Consider the following 16,617-nt stretch of genomic DNA (forward strand, 5'->3'; position numbering starts at 1 on the left):
AAAACGATAGTTTGTTAACAAGAAATTTGTGGAATGGTTGAAAAACAAGTTTTAATGACTCCAACCTAAGTGTATGTAAACTTCCGACTTCCACTGTATATACACCGTATACCCACTTATTTTTCAGTGGGCATTGCGTATACTCACTTCTTAATCCCCATGATGCGTATCAAAGTAGTGTAGTGGAGGTATATGCTGTATCAATTAGTAAGGCTGATGGAACAGATCAGAATACGTAAAAAGTTGATCAACTATTATATAGCGATACTAATGATAGGCCTACCCGTCTTTTGGCAGAATGATATGATTATTTGCATCAATCCATTGCCCATTTATTTTGCAAACTCCATCTCATGTGCTACAGAAACACCACCAACCAAACAACAGTGCTAGGTTCCTGTGCACTTGAATTAAAGGGCAACTACACTCAAATCTACATTTCTTAGATTTTTGCCAGACCTCAAAAGTGGTCTCCTAAAGTGGTTTAGCATTGTTATGGACTTACAACAACCTATTGAGTTGTTTTTCTATTTAAAAAAGTGTGACTTTGCAAGCAAAAACCTGAAAAGAAATGTTACATCAGAAACCTGTGAATTTCAACTTAGCTGACAGCCTCATTTATCCGTTTCAATAGTAGGCCTACTAATAGCCTACTTGCACAGTACAGCTTAGGTTGGCCTGACTGTGAAAGACCAATATGAGATTCATCATTTTAGCTCATTCAGAGTATTTCTGTCTGTAATAAAGCCCTTTTGTGGGGAAAAACTCATTCTGATTGGCTGGGCCTGGTTCCCCAGTTGGTGGGCCTGGCTGCCAAGTTGGTGGGCCTATGCCCTCCCAGGCCCACACATTGGCTGCACCCCTGCCCAGTCATGTGAAATCCATAGATTATTGTCCAAAAATGAATTTACAAGTGGCACTGACCCAAAAATGATAAAGAGTGAATATGCGCACTCACTGGGGATATGGCCGATGCTCTCCGCTGGTGCCAATAAGATGGGCTATACCAGGGTTCGTCAACTAGGTTTGGCCTCGGGACAGATTTGTTCTGAGCTAATAGTCGGCGGGCCATTAGCATATAATATTAAAACAATGAATAGGCCTACACTACAAATTGAACAACATTTTTAACACATCTGATTAGTACATAATAAATTCAGTGACAATAACAATAATTTCGATCTGATTACGCTCATAAAATCACCAATGTCTCTATTTAATTATTATACTCTTTGCGTTGATTGGTGGGGAAAACAGATCTATGTAGCCGACTGTAGGCTACACTACTTCGTTCAGTACAATCAGCATTATAGCAAGAGAATGTCTCTCAAAAAGTATCACAAGAAAGGTGAGAATGGACAGCGAGATATACGTTCATCTTACCATATTCACCCAATGCCAAGCCACTGTGTCTTATTTGCAAAGAAAATGTCGCTGTTTGCAAAGAATTCAATCTCAGACTTCATTATGAATTCTAAGCATGCAAGTTTCAAAGTGTCCTTCTCACCCCAGACAGAGGACCGACGCAGAGACTTTGACGCGTTAACTGCAAGCTACACACACAGCTTTTTTGGGCTGACATATTCTTGTCACTTAAAACGGGTTAAATGTCCCCTGTAGCTCAGTTGGTAGAGCATGGTGCTTGCAACGCCAGGGTTGTGGGTTCGTTTCCCACGGGGGGCCAGTATGAAAATGTATGCACTCACTAACTGTAAGTCGCTCTGGATAAGAGCGTCTGCTAAAATGACTAAAATGTAAATCTGCTGTTAACAAGGAAGAGGGAAAACAGTCGTGGACATGGTGGAAAAACTTGGACTTTACTAGGAAGCTTGAGTTGTTGGATTTGGACTTGTCATCTGGAAGGCTACTGCACTTCAGCACACTGAAGAAACAACAGGCAGAGGGACCAGGCCGCAGCATTGTCACAGAGGTGATGGAAGACTTCATCAAGCAGCTGAGGGACAACTTCTCCACCAGATTTGAAGACTACAGCATGCCTGCCCAAGGATATCATTGCGTTTGTATGTGACCCTCTCACAGTCCGCCCAGGTGGAGAATTCTCCTCCCTTGCTAAGAAAACGATACCCTCTCTGGATGAGGCCACAATTCCAAAATGAGCTGATTGGAATTCCAGACATCGAGCCAAATCAGGAGTGCGCTCAGGAGTGCCGAGTCCTTGTGTGCGTTTTGGGTGGCATGCTCAGAGGAATACAGCACAATAAAGAAACTTGCATTTCATGTGCTAACAATGTTTGGATCGACTTACACCTGCGTGTCCTCCTTTTCCTCTATGAACACAATATAGACTCACGACAGGAACCAGCTTTCACAGAAGTCAATCGAGGACTGCCTGCGCATCAAAATCACATCCATCTCTCCCGACATCCTCAAGATTGTGTCCGAGGGGAAATGCAACTTTTCCCATTGAGTAAGTAACTTAGTGGCCTATATGAGTGTATTTAGTAAATACTAACATTATTGTGAGTGCTTTTATCCAGGGATATTTAGGTCTCAAGCTGACAGTATTTTCTGTTTGTTCTATCGTTACAGGAGCAGGCTATCCCGAGACTCCCGATACAGACATTCAGACATCGCCTTATTTTCTTTAAAATGATTGTTTTATGTAGGATGCAACATTTTTGTCCAGTTGCAATTGTAAGTAGCCCTAATAAAAAAAACTCCCACTTATATTAGGCCATGTATTTTGTTATTGTGAAAGATGCTGTTAAGCCTCACAGCCTACCTCAGCCAGTTAAGTTATTTTCTATAGGCCTAGGCTGGGAAGAAATAGACTCCAAATTAAGCCTTCTTGTTGTTTGTAAAGTCAAATTAAAATGAAGATTATTGTTGAAATTAATTACTCGACTGGTGTAGTTTTTCTCAACACTTGCATAACAAAAGTTAGCTATATTTTCAGCACCAGGCGCTGTTCACCTCCAAAATGCTCCACTGCCTGCTTTATTAGTTGACTGTCTCCTGCTTTATTAGTTGACTGTCTCCTGCATTCTCTCTCCTCATGAATGAAATTAAAATGTAACTTTTGCATTATTTAGGTAGGGTAACTTCCTTCTTGGGACATTGCATTTGGGACTTTATGCATCTCTGATCCGAGATGTAAAAAATAAATAATCCATAATGAATTTGGGTGCACCCTGGGCTATACTGTTCAATCAATTAAATTAAGACTTTTGATAACTATAAAAGACAGATTAGTATTTTCATTGTCTTCTCTTTACAGCAATAGCCATTTGCTTTCCAAACTATGAGGAAATATTGTGATATGCCTGGCTGGGCCTCTACTTCTCATTGAGAGTCGCAACTCAACAATCATCTATGTCAGGGATCATCAACCAGATTCAGCCGCGGGTCGATTTCTTCTTGAGCGGATGGTCGGGGAGCTGGAAAAGTTCATATTTTATTAAAACATAATAATTTCAAACCTTGCTTACATCTGTGTCTCGATATTATGCGTGGGAATACTTGGAGCTGATTTCCTGGTCTTTTATGACCAACAATTATTTTTTTAAAGAAATATAAAACACACACACACACACACACACACACACATATAAATATATATATATATATATATATATATATATATATATATATATATATATATATATATATATATATATATATATATATATATATACATATACACACACACTAAGTGTGCAAAACATTATGAACTAATGCTCTTTCTATGATAGACTGACCAGGTGAAAGCTCTGTATGCTAGGTATCCCTTATTGATGTCACTCATTAAATCCACTTCAATCAGTGTAGATGAAGGGGAGGAGACAGGTTAAATAAGGATTTTGAAGCCTTGAGACAATTGAGACATGGACTGTGTATGTGTGCCATTCAGAGTGTGAATGGGCAAGACAAAAGATTTAAGGGTATTGTAGTAGGTGCCAGGCGCAGTGGTCTGTGTCAAGACCGTTTAAGACATTTAATTCAATTTACTTTAGGGGAAGCTTAGCTCATGTCTGTAGCACACTTGTGATGGAGTTTTCAATACAATGGATTGATGCAAATATCATGCTTCTGCCAGGTAGGCATAGGCTACTTTGTAGTTACCTTTTAATTGCATTTCCATCTACCCGAAGAAGGTTACACCATCATTAGCATTGCTAACGGCTACACAAAGTGGTAGCCATTCAGGCCCTACGCGCACTGAACATAAACAGGCAGGGGCATTCCCCTGCCGCTGTTTCCTCTTCAGAACGTTGGTCTATTTTTGGTCAATTGCACATTACTGTTTGAATAAATCATGAGAATAAAAAATTAAAAAGCAAATTGTGAACAAAAACATTTACGTGACCAGGTAAATTTTTTTCACTGGCACGTTAAACTGTGTGTCGCACTGCCAAGTCAAACGGTCATAAATGCGTCTGTTTTGGTCACAGTAACGAACCCTGCATACAGTATCTATCTCTATGGCTGAGAGAGATATAGCCATGCACTATCTCTATGGCTGAGAGAGATATAGCCATGCACTATCTCTATGGCTGAGAGAGATATAGCCATGCACTATCTCTATGGCTGAGAGAGATATAGCCATGCACTCTCTCTATGGCTGAGAGAGATATAGCCATGCACTATCTCTATGGCTGAGAGAGATATAGCCATGCACTCTCTCTATGGCTGAGAGAGATATAGCCATGCACTCTCTCTATGGCTGAGAGAGATATAGCCATGCACTATCTCTATGGCTGAGAGAGATATAGCCATGCACTATCTCTATGGCTGAGAGAGATATAGCCATGCACTATCTCTATGGCTGAGAGAGATATAGCCATGCACTCTCTCTATGGCTGAGAGATACAGCGCATTCGGAAAGTATTCAGACCCCTTGACTTTTTCCACATTTTGTTAGATTACAGCCTTATTCTAAAATGTATTAAATCGTTTTATTTCCTCAATCTACACACAATACCCCATACTGACAAAGCAAAAACTTTTTTTTATAAAAAATAAAATGAAAAAATGAAATATACATTTACATAAGTATTCAGACTCTTTACTCAGTACTTTGTTGAAGCACCTTTGGCAGCGATTACAGCCTTGAGTCTTCTTGGGTATGACGCTACAAGCTTGGCACACCTGTATTTGGGGAGTTTCTCCCATTCTTCTCTGCAGATCCTCTCAAGCTCTGTCAGGATGGATGGGGAGCATCGCTGCATAGCTATTTTCAGGTCTCTCCAGAGATGTTCAATCTGGTTCAAGTCCGGCCTCTGGCTGGGCCACTCAAGGACATTCAGAGACTTGTCCCGAAGCCACTCCTGCTTTGTCTTGGCTGTGTGCTTAGGGTCGTTGTCCTGTTGGAAGGTGAACCTTCGCTCCAGTCTGAGGTCCTGAGTGCTCTAGAGCAGGTTTTCATCAAGGATCTCTCTGTACTTTGCTCCGTTCATCTTTCCCTCAAACCTGACTAGTCTCCCAGTCCCTGCCGCTGAAAAACATCCCCACAGCATGATGCTGCCACCACCATGCTTCACCGTAGGGATGGTGCCAGGTTTCCTCCAGACGTGACGCTTGGCATTCAGGCCAAAGAGTTCAATCTTGGTTTCATCAGACCAGAGAATCTTGTTTCTCATGGTCAGGGTTTCATCAGACCAGAGAATCTTGGTTTCTCATGGTCAGAGTCCTTTAGGTGCCTTTTGGCAAACTCCAAGCGGGCTGTCATGTGCCTTTTACTGAGGAGTGGATTCCATCTGGCCACTTTACCATAAAGGCCTGATTGATGGAGTGCTGCAGAGATGGTTGATCTTCTGGAAGGTTCTGTCAGATTGACCATCGGGTTCTTGGTCACCTCCCTGACCAAGGCCCTTCTCCCCCGGTTGCTCAGTTTGGCCGGGCGGCCAGCTTTAGGAAGAGTCTTGGTGGTTCCAAACTTCTTCCGTTTAAGAATGATGGAGGCCACTGTGTTCTTGGGGACCTTCAATGCTGCAGAAATGTTCTGGTACCCTTCCCCAGATCTGTGCCTCACCACTATCCTGTTTCAGAGCTCTACGGACAATTCCTTCGACCTCATGGCTTGGTTTTTGCTCTGACATGCACTGTCAACTGTGGGACCTTATATAGACAGGTGTGTGCTGTTTCAAATCATGTTGTAGAAACATCTCAAGGATGATCAATGGAAACAGGATCCACCTGAGCTCAATTTAGAGTCTCATAGCAAAGGGTCTGAATACATAAATAAGGTATGTGTTTTTTATTTTTAATAAATTTGCTAACATTTCTAAAAAACAGTTTTTGCTTAGTCATTATGGGGTATTGTGTGTAGATTGATGAGAAAATTATAATATTTAATCCATTTTAGAATAAGGCTGTACCGTAAACAACATTTGGAAAATACTTTCCGAATGCACTGTATAGCCATACACTATCTATCTCTATGGCTGAGAGATATAGCCATACACTATCCATCTCTATGGCTGAGAGAGATATAGTCATACACAATCTATTTCTATGGCTGAGAGAGATATAGCCATTCACTATCTATCTCTATGGCTGAGAGAGATTTAGCCATACACTACCAATATATATGGCTACACTAGACATGCAGGATTCTCTTCTCTGCTCTCAATAGATGCCTGCCTGGTAGTCTCGGAGTTGAGTGTCTCACCAATAGTACATTATTGTGAGCATTTAACAGTTCCTCTCAGTCTAAGCATTGTTTCTTTTACATTTGTGAGAATAGTTTTAGAAAGAAATAATGCCATCTGATTGGTCCCTAGTGGTGGACTAGGCTGGCAAGCTGCAGCCCAACAGTTCCCCTGAAGATTGTTCTTGCTCCTTATTTTGGTGATATGCACATCAGAGCTTCCTTGTTGAGTGTAGTCCAAGCCAAGGTTGCAGAACCATACCAGTCTGTCTGTCTGAAACCTGTCTGTCTGCCCGTTGCCCGTCTCTACTCACGAAGTCCTGCTGTATGTCTGTGAAGTCTTTTCCGTATTTCTCCAGGGCCTCTTCAAACAGGTTGGCCTCAGAGGCGCTCCACTCCTCCATCTCGTCCCGGCAGAGAACAGGTCCTCCCTGGGGTACCAGGGCAGCGATGGCCCGCGTCATGTCATAACCCGTCTTATCCAGGGTGTCCATGGCATGGAACTGGGGAGAAGAGAGGAGGGGGGCGAAATATTGGGTAGTGTTCAGTAGGCACAAAACAGAAGAAACACTTTGAAATAGGGAGGTACCATCTGTACTTGTCCGATAAGAAACACTTCTGTGCGGTTTACTGTGTGCCCTAATAAACATTACCCTGGTTTTCACCTATACCCAGCCAACAAAACACACCCTTGTAACAAGCAAACCAAGCAAAAGGTCCCTGTTATTCTGTTCGTCAAAGCCACCAAGGTTAAGAGTGCAACATAGTCTAGACCTGACAAGTGGATGTGCTATTATCTTGTGTTAGAGTTGATTTGTGTGTTGTGCACGTGTTGTTTTGATGTATATGGATGTGTGTGTACGTGCATGTGTGTGTCCACGAGAGCATGCGTGTGTGTTCATATTTATATATGTGTGTACACTGTAGCTCTGAGGCCTGTGTTCCATGTTTTATATACGAGTTGCAGAAGTGGGCCGGAACGTGGCCACATGGGGCATCTTGGGCCACTAAGCCTGCTCGTTACTGATACTCAGACACACACACATGCACTTACACACACACACACACACACACACACGCACACACGCAGTATCACACAAACACATGCGCACGATTGCACCCACGCACACCCACTCACTCCCGCTACTGAAGCTCCCAGCATACCCCTGGGCTAACAGTAATCCTGCCGAGCACTCACTTCTATCCTGACCCTGACCTTACCTAGGGCAGTGGGCAATGTGTGTGTGTCTTACCAGGGTGATGTCTCTAGAGGCAGCAGCAGCACTCATGTGAAGACTGGGCTGCCGGACAGAACTACTGCAGTCTAGAGCCCGCGCAAAGGTTCCCACTGACCTGAGAGAGCGAGAGAGAGGAAGAGAGAGAGGAAGAGATGACAGAGAGGAGGGAAAGAGATGGGGGAGAGAGAGAGAAAGACAAGGAGGGAAAGAGATGGGGGAGAGAGAGAGAGACAAGGAGGGAAAGAGATGGGGGAGAGAGAGAGAGACAAGGAGGGAGAGAGATGGGGAGAGAGAGAGACAAGGAGGGAAAGAAAGACAAGGAGAGAAAGAGGGGGGAGAGAGAGAGACAATGAGAAAAAGAGGGGGGAGAGAGAGAGAGACAAAGAGAGAAAGAGGGGGGAGAGAGAGAGAGACAAGGAGAGAAAGAGGGGGGAGAGAGAGAGACAAGGAGGGAAAGAGGGGAGAGAGAGAGAAGAGGGGGGAGAGAGAGGGGAGAGAGAGAGAAGAGGGGGGAGAGAGAGGGGAAGAGAGAGACAAGGAGGGAAAGAGATGGGGGAGAGAGAGAGGGGGAGAGAGAGACAAGGACGGAAAGAGATGGGGAGAGAGAGGGGGAGAGAGAGAGACATGGGGAGAGAGACAATGAGAGAAAGAGATGGGGGAGAGAGAGAGAGACAAGGAGGGAAAGAGATGGGGGAGAGAGAGAAAGAGAATGAGGGAAAGAGAGAGACAAGGAGGGAAAGAGATGGGGGAGAGAGACAAGGAGGGAAAGAGATGGGGGAGAGAGACAAGGAGGGAAAGAGATGGGGGAGAGAGAGAGACAAGGAGAGAGAGAGGGATAAGCAAGAGGAGTTTGTGTTAATCCTCCCGATTTAGAGGTATGACAACATAGCTAAGAGGAAGAGGTGTCAATAAACCCCTCCACCTCCCACCAGACCACAGTCTTCTAACCCCCTCCACCTCCCACCAGACCACAGTCTTCTAACCCCCTCCACCTCCCACCAGACCAGTCTTCTAACCCCTCCACCTCCCACCAGACCAGTCTTCTAACCCCTCCACCTCCCACCAGACCACAGCCTTCTAAACCCCTCCACCTCCCACCAGACCACAGTCTTCTAACCCCCTCCACCTCCCACCAGACCACAGTCTTCTAAACCCCTCCACCTCCCACCAGACCACAGTCTTCTAACCCCTCCACCTCCCACCAGACCACAGTCTTCTAAACCCCTCCACCTCCCACCAGACCAGTCTTCTATACCCCTCCACCTCCCACCAGACCACAGTCTTCTAACCCCCTCCACCTCCCACCAGACCAGTCTTCTAAACCCCTCCACCTCCCACCAGACCACAGTCTTCTAACCCCCTCCACCTCCCACCAGACCACAGTCTTCTAAACCCCTCCACCTCCCACCAGACCAGTCTTCTAAACCCCTCCACCTCCCACCAGACCACAGTCTTCTAACCCCTCCACCTCCCACCAGACCAGTCTTCTAACCCCCTCCACCCCTCTACCTCCCACCAGACCACAGTCTTCTAACCCCCTCCACCTCCCACCAGACCAGTCTTCTAACCCCTCCACCTCCCACCAGACCACAGTCTTCTAACCCCCTCCACCTCCCACCAGACCAGTCTTCTAACCCCCTCCACCTCCCACCAGATCAGTCTTCTAAACCCCTCCACCTCCCACCAGACCAGTCTTCTAACCCCCTCCACCTCCCACCAGACCAGTCTTCTAACCCCTCCACCTCCCACCAGATCAGTCTTCTAAACCCCTCCACCTCCCACCAGACCAGTCTTCTAACCCCTCCACCTCCCACCAGACCATCTTCTAAACCCCTCCACCTCCCACCAGATCAGTCTTCTAAACCCCTCCACCTCCCACCAGACCAGTCTTCTAACCCCTCCACCTCCCACCAGACCACAGTCTTCTAACCCCTCCACCTCCCACCAGACCACAGTCTTCTAACCCCTCCACCTCCCACCAGACCACAGTCTTCTAACCCCCTCCACCTCCCACCAGACCAGTCTTCTAACCCCCTCCACCTCCCACCAGACCAGTCTTCTAACCCCTCCACCTCCCACCAGACCACAGTCTTCTAACCCCCTCCACCTCCCACCAGATCAGTCTTCTAAACCCCTCCACCTCCCACCAGACCACAGTCTTCTAACCCCTCCACCTCCCACCAGACCACAGTCTTCTAACCCCTCCACCTCCCACCAGACCACAGTCTTCTAACCCCCTCCACCTCCCACCAGACCAGTCTTCTAACCCCCTCCACCTCCCACCAGACCACAGTCTTCTAACCCCTCCACCTCCCACCAGATCAGTCTTCTAACCCCCTCCACCTCCCACCAGACCAGTCTTCTAACCCCTCCACCTCCCACCAGACCAGTCTTCTAAACCCCTCCACATCCCACCAGACCAGTCTTCTAACCCCCTCTACCTCCCACCAGACCACAGTCTTCTAACCCCCTCCACCTCCCACCAGACCACAGTCTTCTAACCCCCTCCACCTCCCACCAGACCAGTCTTCTAACCCCCTCCACCTCCCACCAGACCAGTCTTCTAACCCCCTCCACCTCCCACCAGACTAGTCTTCTAACCCCCTCCACCCCTCTACCTCCCACCAGATCAGTCTTCTAACCCCTCCACCTCCCACCAGACCAGTCTTCTAACCCCCTCCACCTCCCACCAGACTAGTCTTCTAACCCCCTCCACCCCTCTACCTCCCACCAGACTAGTCTTCTAACCCCCTCCACCTCCCACCAGACCACAGTCTTCTAACCCCTCCACCTCCCACCAGATCAGTCTTCTAACCCCCTCCACCTCCCACCAGACCAGTCTTCTAACCCCTCCACCTCCCACCAGACCAGTCTTCTAAACCCCTCCACATCCCACCAGACCAGTCTTCTAACCCCCTCTACCTCCCACCAGACCACAGTCTTCTAACCCCTCCACCTCCCACCAGACCACAGTCTTCTAACCCCCTCCACCTCCCACCAGACCAGTCTTCTAACCCCCTCCACCTCCCACCAGACCAGTCTTCTAACCCCCTCCACCTCCCACCAGACTAGTCTTCTAACCCCCTCCACCCCTCTACCTCCCACCAGACTAGTCTTCTAACCCCCTCCACCCCTCTACCTCCCACCAGACTAGTCTTCTAACCCCTCTACCTCCCACCAGATCAGTCTTCTAACCCCTCCACCTCCCACCAGACCAGTCTTCTAAACGCCTCCACCCTTCTACCACAACAGAGTCCATCTTACCAACGACTACCCCAAAAACCCTACTCCACCTCCTCCTAGTCCCACCAGTCTTACAGAAAAAGCATTTTACATTTCCTATCGATCTCACAGCAGTCTTACCGAGCTACTAGCACCTCCCACCACAGTAGAGCCACTTACCCTTCCACCACAGCCCACCGGAACGGAGCCACTTACCGAGCAACAACCAGGAACTGGTCGATCTGTTTTTCTGTGAAGGGACTGCTGGGGTCCCACACCTTCTCCTCCAGCTTGGCCAGGTCCCTGCCATCCTCCTCACCTGGAGGTCCAGTTAGCACAGTCACCCGTTAGAAACCAGTTAGCACAGTCACCCGTTAGAAACCAGTTAGCACAGTCACCCGTTAGAAACCAGTTAGCACAGTCACCCGTTAGAAACCAGTTAGCACAGTCACCCGTTAGAAACCAGTTAGCACAGTCACCCAGGCTGCTACACTACACCAACCAGACTAAACTGCCCTGTGGGTATTTAAACTAAACGTATGACGGTGCAGCAAGGTGAGGAGACAGACATGCCCTCTGGCTCTCCATCAGTCTTGGGGTGATGTGGTTCTGGTTCCTCATAAAACTTGCTTGTAGATAGATCCACACGCATATCCTGCCCTCTGACCCTCTCAAACACTATTGGGGTGACATGGCTCCTCATTAAAACTCACACTTTGATTCACACTCTTTGACATAACGTTGCATAATAGTTCCCAGTGCAGTGGGTTCATCAGGCAGTGTGATAGACGCCCATGCCCTCCCACTGACTGAGCCCTGAGATGAGATAGGACCCTGCCTGCAGTACCAAAGAATACTAGCCAAGCTAATCTACAGGCTAGTGTGACACGTTTTGCTATGGGATATGCTAATAGTTCAGTCTTCCGTATGAGTGTCTTTGGCGTACGTACCCTAATTGCTCCTGTAAGTCGCTCTGGATAAGAGCGTCTGCTAAATGACTAAAATGTAAATGTACCCTCTTTGAGGAAGTCTGTGATGTCTGCCTGGTACTTGTTCCCCACCCTGATCTCCCCTTTATCAGCCAGCAGAGTCTTCTGTTGGGGGTCGTAGACCAGGGAGTAGAAGAATGCATCCTGGAGAGAGGGATGGAGAGAGGGATGGAGAGGAGAGAGTAAGAGACAGAGGACTGGAGAGGAGAGAGTAAGAGACAGAGGACTGGAGAGGAGAGAGTAAGAGACAGAGGACTGGAGAGGAGAGAGTAAGAGACAGAGGACTGGAGAGAGTAAGAGACAGAGGACTGGAGAGAGTAAGAGACAGAGGACTGGAGAGGAGAGAGTAAGAGACAGAGGACTGGAGAGGAGAGAGTAAGAGACAGAGGACTGGAGAGGAGAGAGTAAGAGACAGAGGACTGGAGAGGAGAGAGTAAGAGACAGAGGACTGGAGAGGAGAGAGTAAGAGACAGAGGACTGGAGAGGAGAGAGTAAGAGACAGAGGACTGGAGAGGAGAGAGTAAGAGACAGAGGACTGGAGAGGAGAGAGTAAGAGACAGAGGACTGGAGAGGAGAGAGTAAGAGACAGAGGACTGGAGAGGAGAGAGTAAGAGACAGAGGACTGGAGAGGACAGAGTAAGAGACAGAGGACTGGAGAGGACAGAGTAAGAGACAGAGGACTGGAGAGATTGAGTGGGGTTGTGGATTGTGTGTGTGTAGCAGTTAGTGTCTCGTCTTCTCATTACTGACTGTGAAAAGAACATTCTGGTTCAACACACTGAATTATTCATACAGCACCAAGACACACACACAAACTCATTTAATATGGAGTAAATTTAGCAGTTATATGTGTGTGTGTGTGTGTGTGTGTGTGTGAGTGAGTGAGTGAGTGAGTGAGTGAGTGAGTGAGTGAGTGAGTGAGTGAGTGAGTGAGTGAGTGAGTGAGTGAGTGAGAGAGAGAGAGAAGAGGAGAGAGATAGAGAGGAGAGAGAGAGCGAGAGAGAGAGGAGAGAGAGAGAGGAGAGAGAGAGAGGAGAGAGAAGAGGAGAGAGAGAGAGAGAGAGAGGAGAGAGAAGAGGAGAGAGAGAGAGAGAGGAGAGAGAGAGAAGAGGAGAGAGAGAAGAGGAGAGAGAGAGAGAGAGGAGAGAGAAGAGGAGAGAGGAGAGAGAGAGAGAGAGGAGAGAGAAGAGGAGAGAGAAGAGGAGAGAGAGGGAGAGAGAAGAGGAGAGAGAGAGAAGGGCAGTGCGAGCCACCTACCTCTCGGTCCAGATAGGACTTCAGAGCCTCTGTCTCGTTCAGCAGAGTGACACAACATTTCCCCCTGAGATCAACCACACACACACACACACACACACACACACAGAAAGTCAGAAACAACCCCTTACATGTACTGTATAATGAAGCACAGTACAACCTATATTAGGGGTGTAACGGTTCACCAAACCCATGGTTCGGTACATATTACGGTTTTTTGGTCATAGTTCGGTTTCGGTACAGCGGAAAAATTAAATACCTTTCACAATGTTCAGCAATGTCTGTTGTGACCGGATTGTTGGGCCTCTCCAGTTTCCACTCTGATGCTGCGCTTGCAACCATGTTGGAGGTGGGAATTTACCAGTTGCGAAGTTGAAAAAACCAGTTGGATGCACTCATGTGATTTGAACTCATTGAGAAACGCTGATTGGCTAATGGCCAAGAAGCAGTGTCAATCATAAACTAAAAGTACAGCTATCATGCTTGTAAACAAATTATAGAGTTCAAAAAGCACATGAATGGATAGCTTTTTATAAATAAAGTTTGGTTGTTGCATTTAACTGCTGAAAATGCTGTTATAAAGGTAATTTCCTTAGTAGGTGATGTCAGAGGTCACCATGCGGGAGAAGTGGGTGCTCAGGATGATAGATGAGTTTTCCACTAGTAATTACCAGTTTGAGAGCCGGAATTGACCAGTCGCATGTGGTAAATTCCCATTACACTGCCTCCTTCAGTGTCAGATTCGCACTTGTGCCTCTCATAAAGGGGGCGTGTCTGTAGCACAGTACATCTCCCACTCTGGGGTAATGTGATGGGCTGTCACCTGATAAGTAAGCGCAACACAGGGTGCATTGGCATATTCATTGAAAACTTCGGCTTTGGTTTGCTTACATAGGTAGTACTTGCTCTGTTTGCTGAAATGGGTGCAAAAGGGAAGTTCTTAAGGTGGCTCGAGCTCTTTCATGAGGGGCTGAAACCCCCTATTCTCAACCACCGAGAATGGGCGCATAGCCGCGGCTATAAACCAAAGATTGTTAGAAATATAAACACAGCCTACCTATCGCTCGTCATTTCTTTGGCCTGGTCAGAATCAGCTGCCAAGGGCTGCTTGAATGCAGAGTGGAGACGATGTTGTGTTGTTGTTCCTTTGCATTTCAGTCTTGCGCCAGTATACTGGGGTGATGTTGGTGTAAAGGTGTTAGCAGCTGTATAGGCTATTCTCATTGGAGCGTGGCGACATACTGTTAACGTTTTATCCACAACTCCCTGTCCATTGCCGTTGTAATCTACTGGGAAGCCACAATTGAGACTTAAATGATGACGGAGGATCCTCCAACTCTGGTTTATCGACCCCACCACTCGCCATCGTACAGAAGTAGTTCCCGGCTGCGCCTCACAAAAGGACAGTTTGAAATGTGCCAGTTAAGATTTTAATTTTGATTACAACGTGTGCATAGGCTGTAGTTGTTTTAACGGAATAGCCTAAACATTTTTTGTATTTTTTAATGTATTCATTCGGGTTCACATTGCGGACCGATCAGAGGTCCCCGAACGGTTCGGTACGAATACATGTACCGTTACACCTCCAGCCTATATGTGTTCCTAGCTGTGAGAGGAAGAGTCATCTGTTTTCCAGGCTGCGTTTATACAAAAAAGGGAATATAGCGTACCTGATGTGTGTAGTGTGTAGTGGGTAGTGACTCTAGCTGGTCTAGTAGCAGGTATATAATGTAGCGGGTAGTGACTCTAGCTGGTCTATTAGCAGGTATATAATGTAGCGGGTAGTGACTCTAGCTGGTCTAGTAGCAGGTATATAATGTAGCGGGTAGTGACTCTAGCTGGTCTAGTAGCAGGTATATAATGCAGCGGGTACTGACTCTAGCTGGTCTAGTAGCAGGTATATAATGCAGCGGGTAGTGACTCTAGCTGGTCTATTAGCAGGTATATAATGTAGCGGGTAGTGACTCTAGCTGGTCTAGTAGCAGGTATATAATGTAGCGGGTAGTGACTCTAGCTGGTCTAGTAGCAGGTATATAATGCAGCGGGTAGTGACTCTAGCTGGTCTATTAGCAGGTATATAATGTAGCGGGTAGTGACTCTAGCTGGTCTAGTAGCAGGTATATAATGCAGCGGGTAGTGACTCTAGCTGGTCTATTAGCAGGTATATAATGCAGCGGGTAGTGACTCTAGCTGGTCTATTAGCAGGTATATAATGTAGCGGGTACTGACTCTAGCTGGTCTAGTAGCAGGTATATAATGCAGCGGGTAGTGACTCTAGCTGGTCTATTAGCAGGTATATAATGCAGCGGGTAGTGACTCTAGCTGGTCTAGTAGCAGGTATATAATGCAGTGGGTAGTGACTCTAGCTGGTCTAGTAGCAGGTATATAATGCAGCGGGTAGTGACTCTAGCTGGTCTATTAGCAGGTATATAATGTAGCGGGTAGTGACTCTAGCTGGTCTAGTAGCAGGTATATAATGCAGCGGGTAGTGACTCTAGCTGGTCTATTAGCAGGTATATAATGCAGCGGGTAGTGACTCTAGCTGGTCTATTAGCAGGTATATAATGTAGCGGGTAGTGACTCTAGCTGGTCTAGTAGCAGGTATATAATGTAGCGGGTAGTGACTCTAGCTGGTCTAGTAGCAGGTATATAATGTAGCGGGTAGTGACTCTAGCTGGTCTAGTAGCAGGTATATAATGTAGCGGGTAGTGACTCTAGCTGGTCTAGTAGCAGGTATATAATGTAGCGGGTAGTGACTCTAGCTGGTCTAGTAGCAGGTATATAATGCAGCGGGTACTGACTCTAGCTGGTCTAGTAGCAGGTATATAATGCAGCGGGTAGTGACTCTAGCTGGTCTAGTAGCAGGTATATAATGCAGCGGGTAGTACCTCTAGCTGGTCTAGTAGCAGGTATATAATGCAGCGGGTAGTGACTCTAGCTGGTCTATTAGCAGGTATATAATGCAGCGGGTAGTGACTCTAGCTGGTCTAGTAGCAGGTATATAATGCAGCGGGTAGTGACTCTAGCTGGTCTATTAGCAGGTATATAATGTAGCGGGTAGTGACTCTAGCTGGTCTAGTAGCAGGTATATAATGTAGCGGGTAGTGACTCTAGCTGGTCTAGTAGCAGGTATATAATGTAGCGGGTAGTGACTCTAGCTGGTCTAGTAGCAGGTATATAATGCAGCGGGTAGTGACTCTAGCTGGTCTAGTAGCAGGTATATAATGCAGCGGGTAGTGACTCTAGCTGGTCTAGTAGCAGGTATATAATGTAGCGGGTAGTGACTCTAGCTGGTCTAGTAGCA

At 46.8% G+C, this 16,617-nt stretch overlaps 1 protein-coding gene across 3 annotated transcripts in view; it reads right to left on the reverse strand.

The window, feature by feature from the left end:
* Positions 1 to 16,617, reverse strand: part of LOC121544660 (metastasis-associated protein MTA1) — an 80,946-nt gene that overhangs the window by 15,969 nt on the left and 48,360 nt on the right. For all 3 annotated transcript variants that reach the window (XM_041854695.2, XM_045209107.1, XM_041854694.2), the window contains 5 exons: positions 13,317 to 13,380; positions 12,086 to 12,203; positions 11,287 to 11,389; positions 7,864 to 7,963; positions 6,925 to 7,113 (listed from right to left, as the gene is read on the reverse strand). In XM_041854695.2, the coding sequence (XP_041710629.1) occupies positions 6,925 to 7,113; positions 7,864 to 7,963; positions 11,287 to 11,389; positions 12,086 to 12,203; positions 13,317 to 13,380 (574 nt within the window). The remainder of the gene's footprint in view (positions 1 to 6,924; positions 7,114 to 7,863; positions 7,964 to 11,286; positions 11,390 to 12,085; positions 12,204 to 13,316; positions 13,381 to 16,617) is intronic.

This window comes from Coregonus clupeaformis, chromosome 29 (genome assembly GCF_020615455.1).
Source record: "Coregonus clupeaformis isolate EN_2021a chromosome 29, ASM2061545v1, whole genome shotgun sequence".
Lineage (NCBI taxonomy): Eukaryota > Metazoa > Chordata > Actinopteri > Salmoniformes > Salmonidae > Coregonus > Coregonus clupeaformis.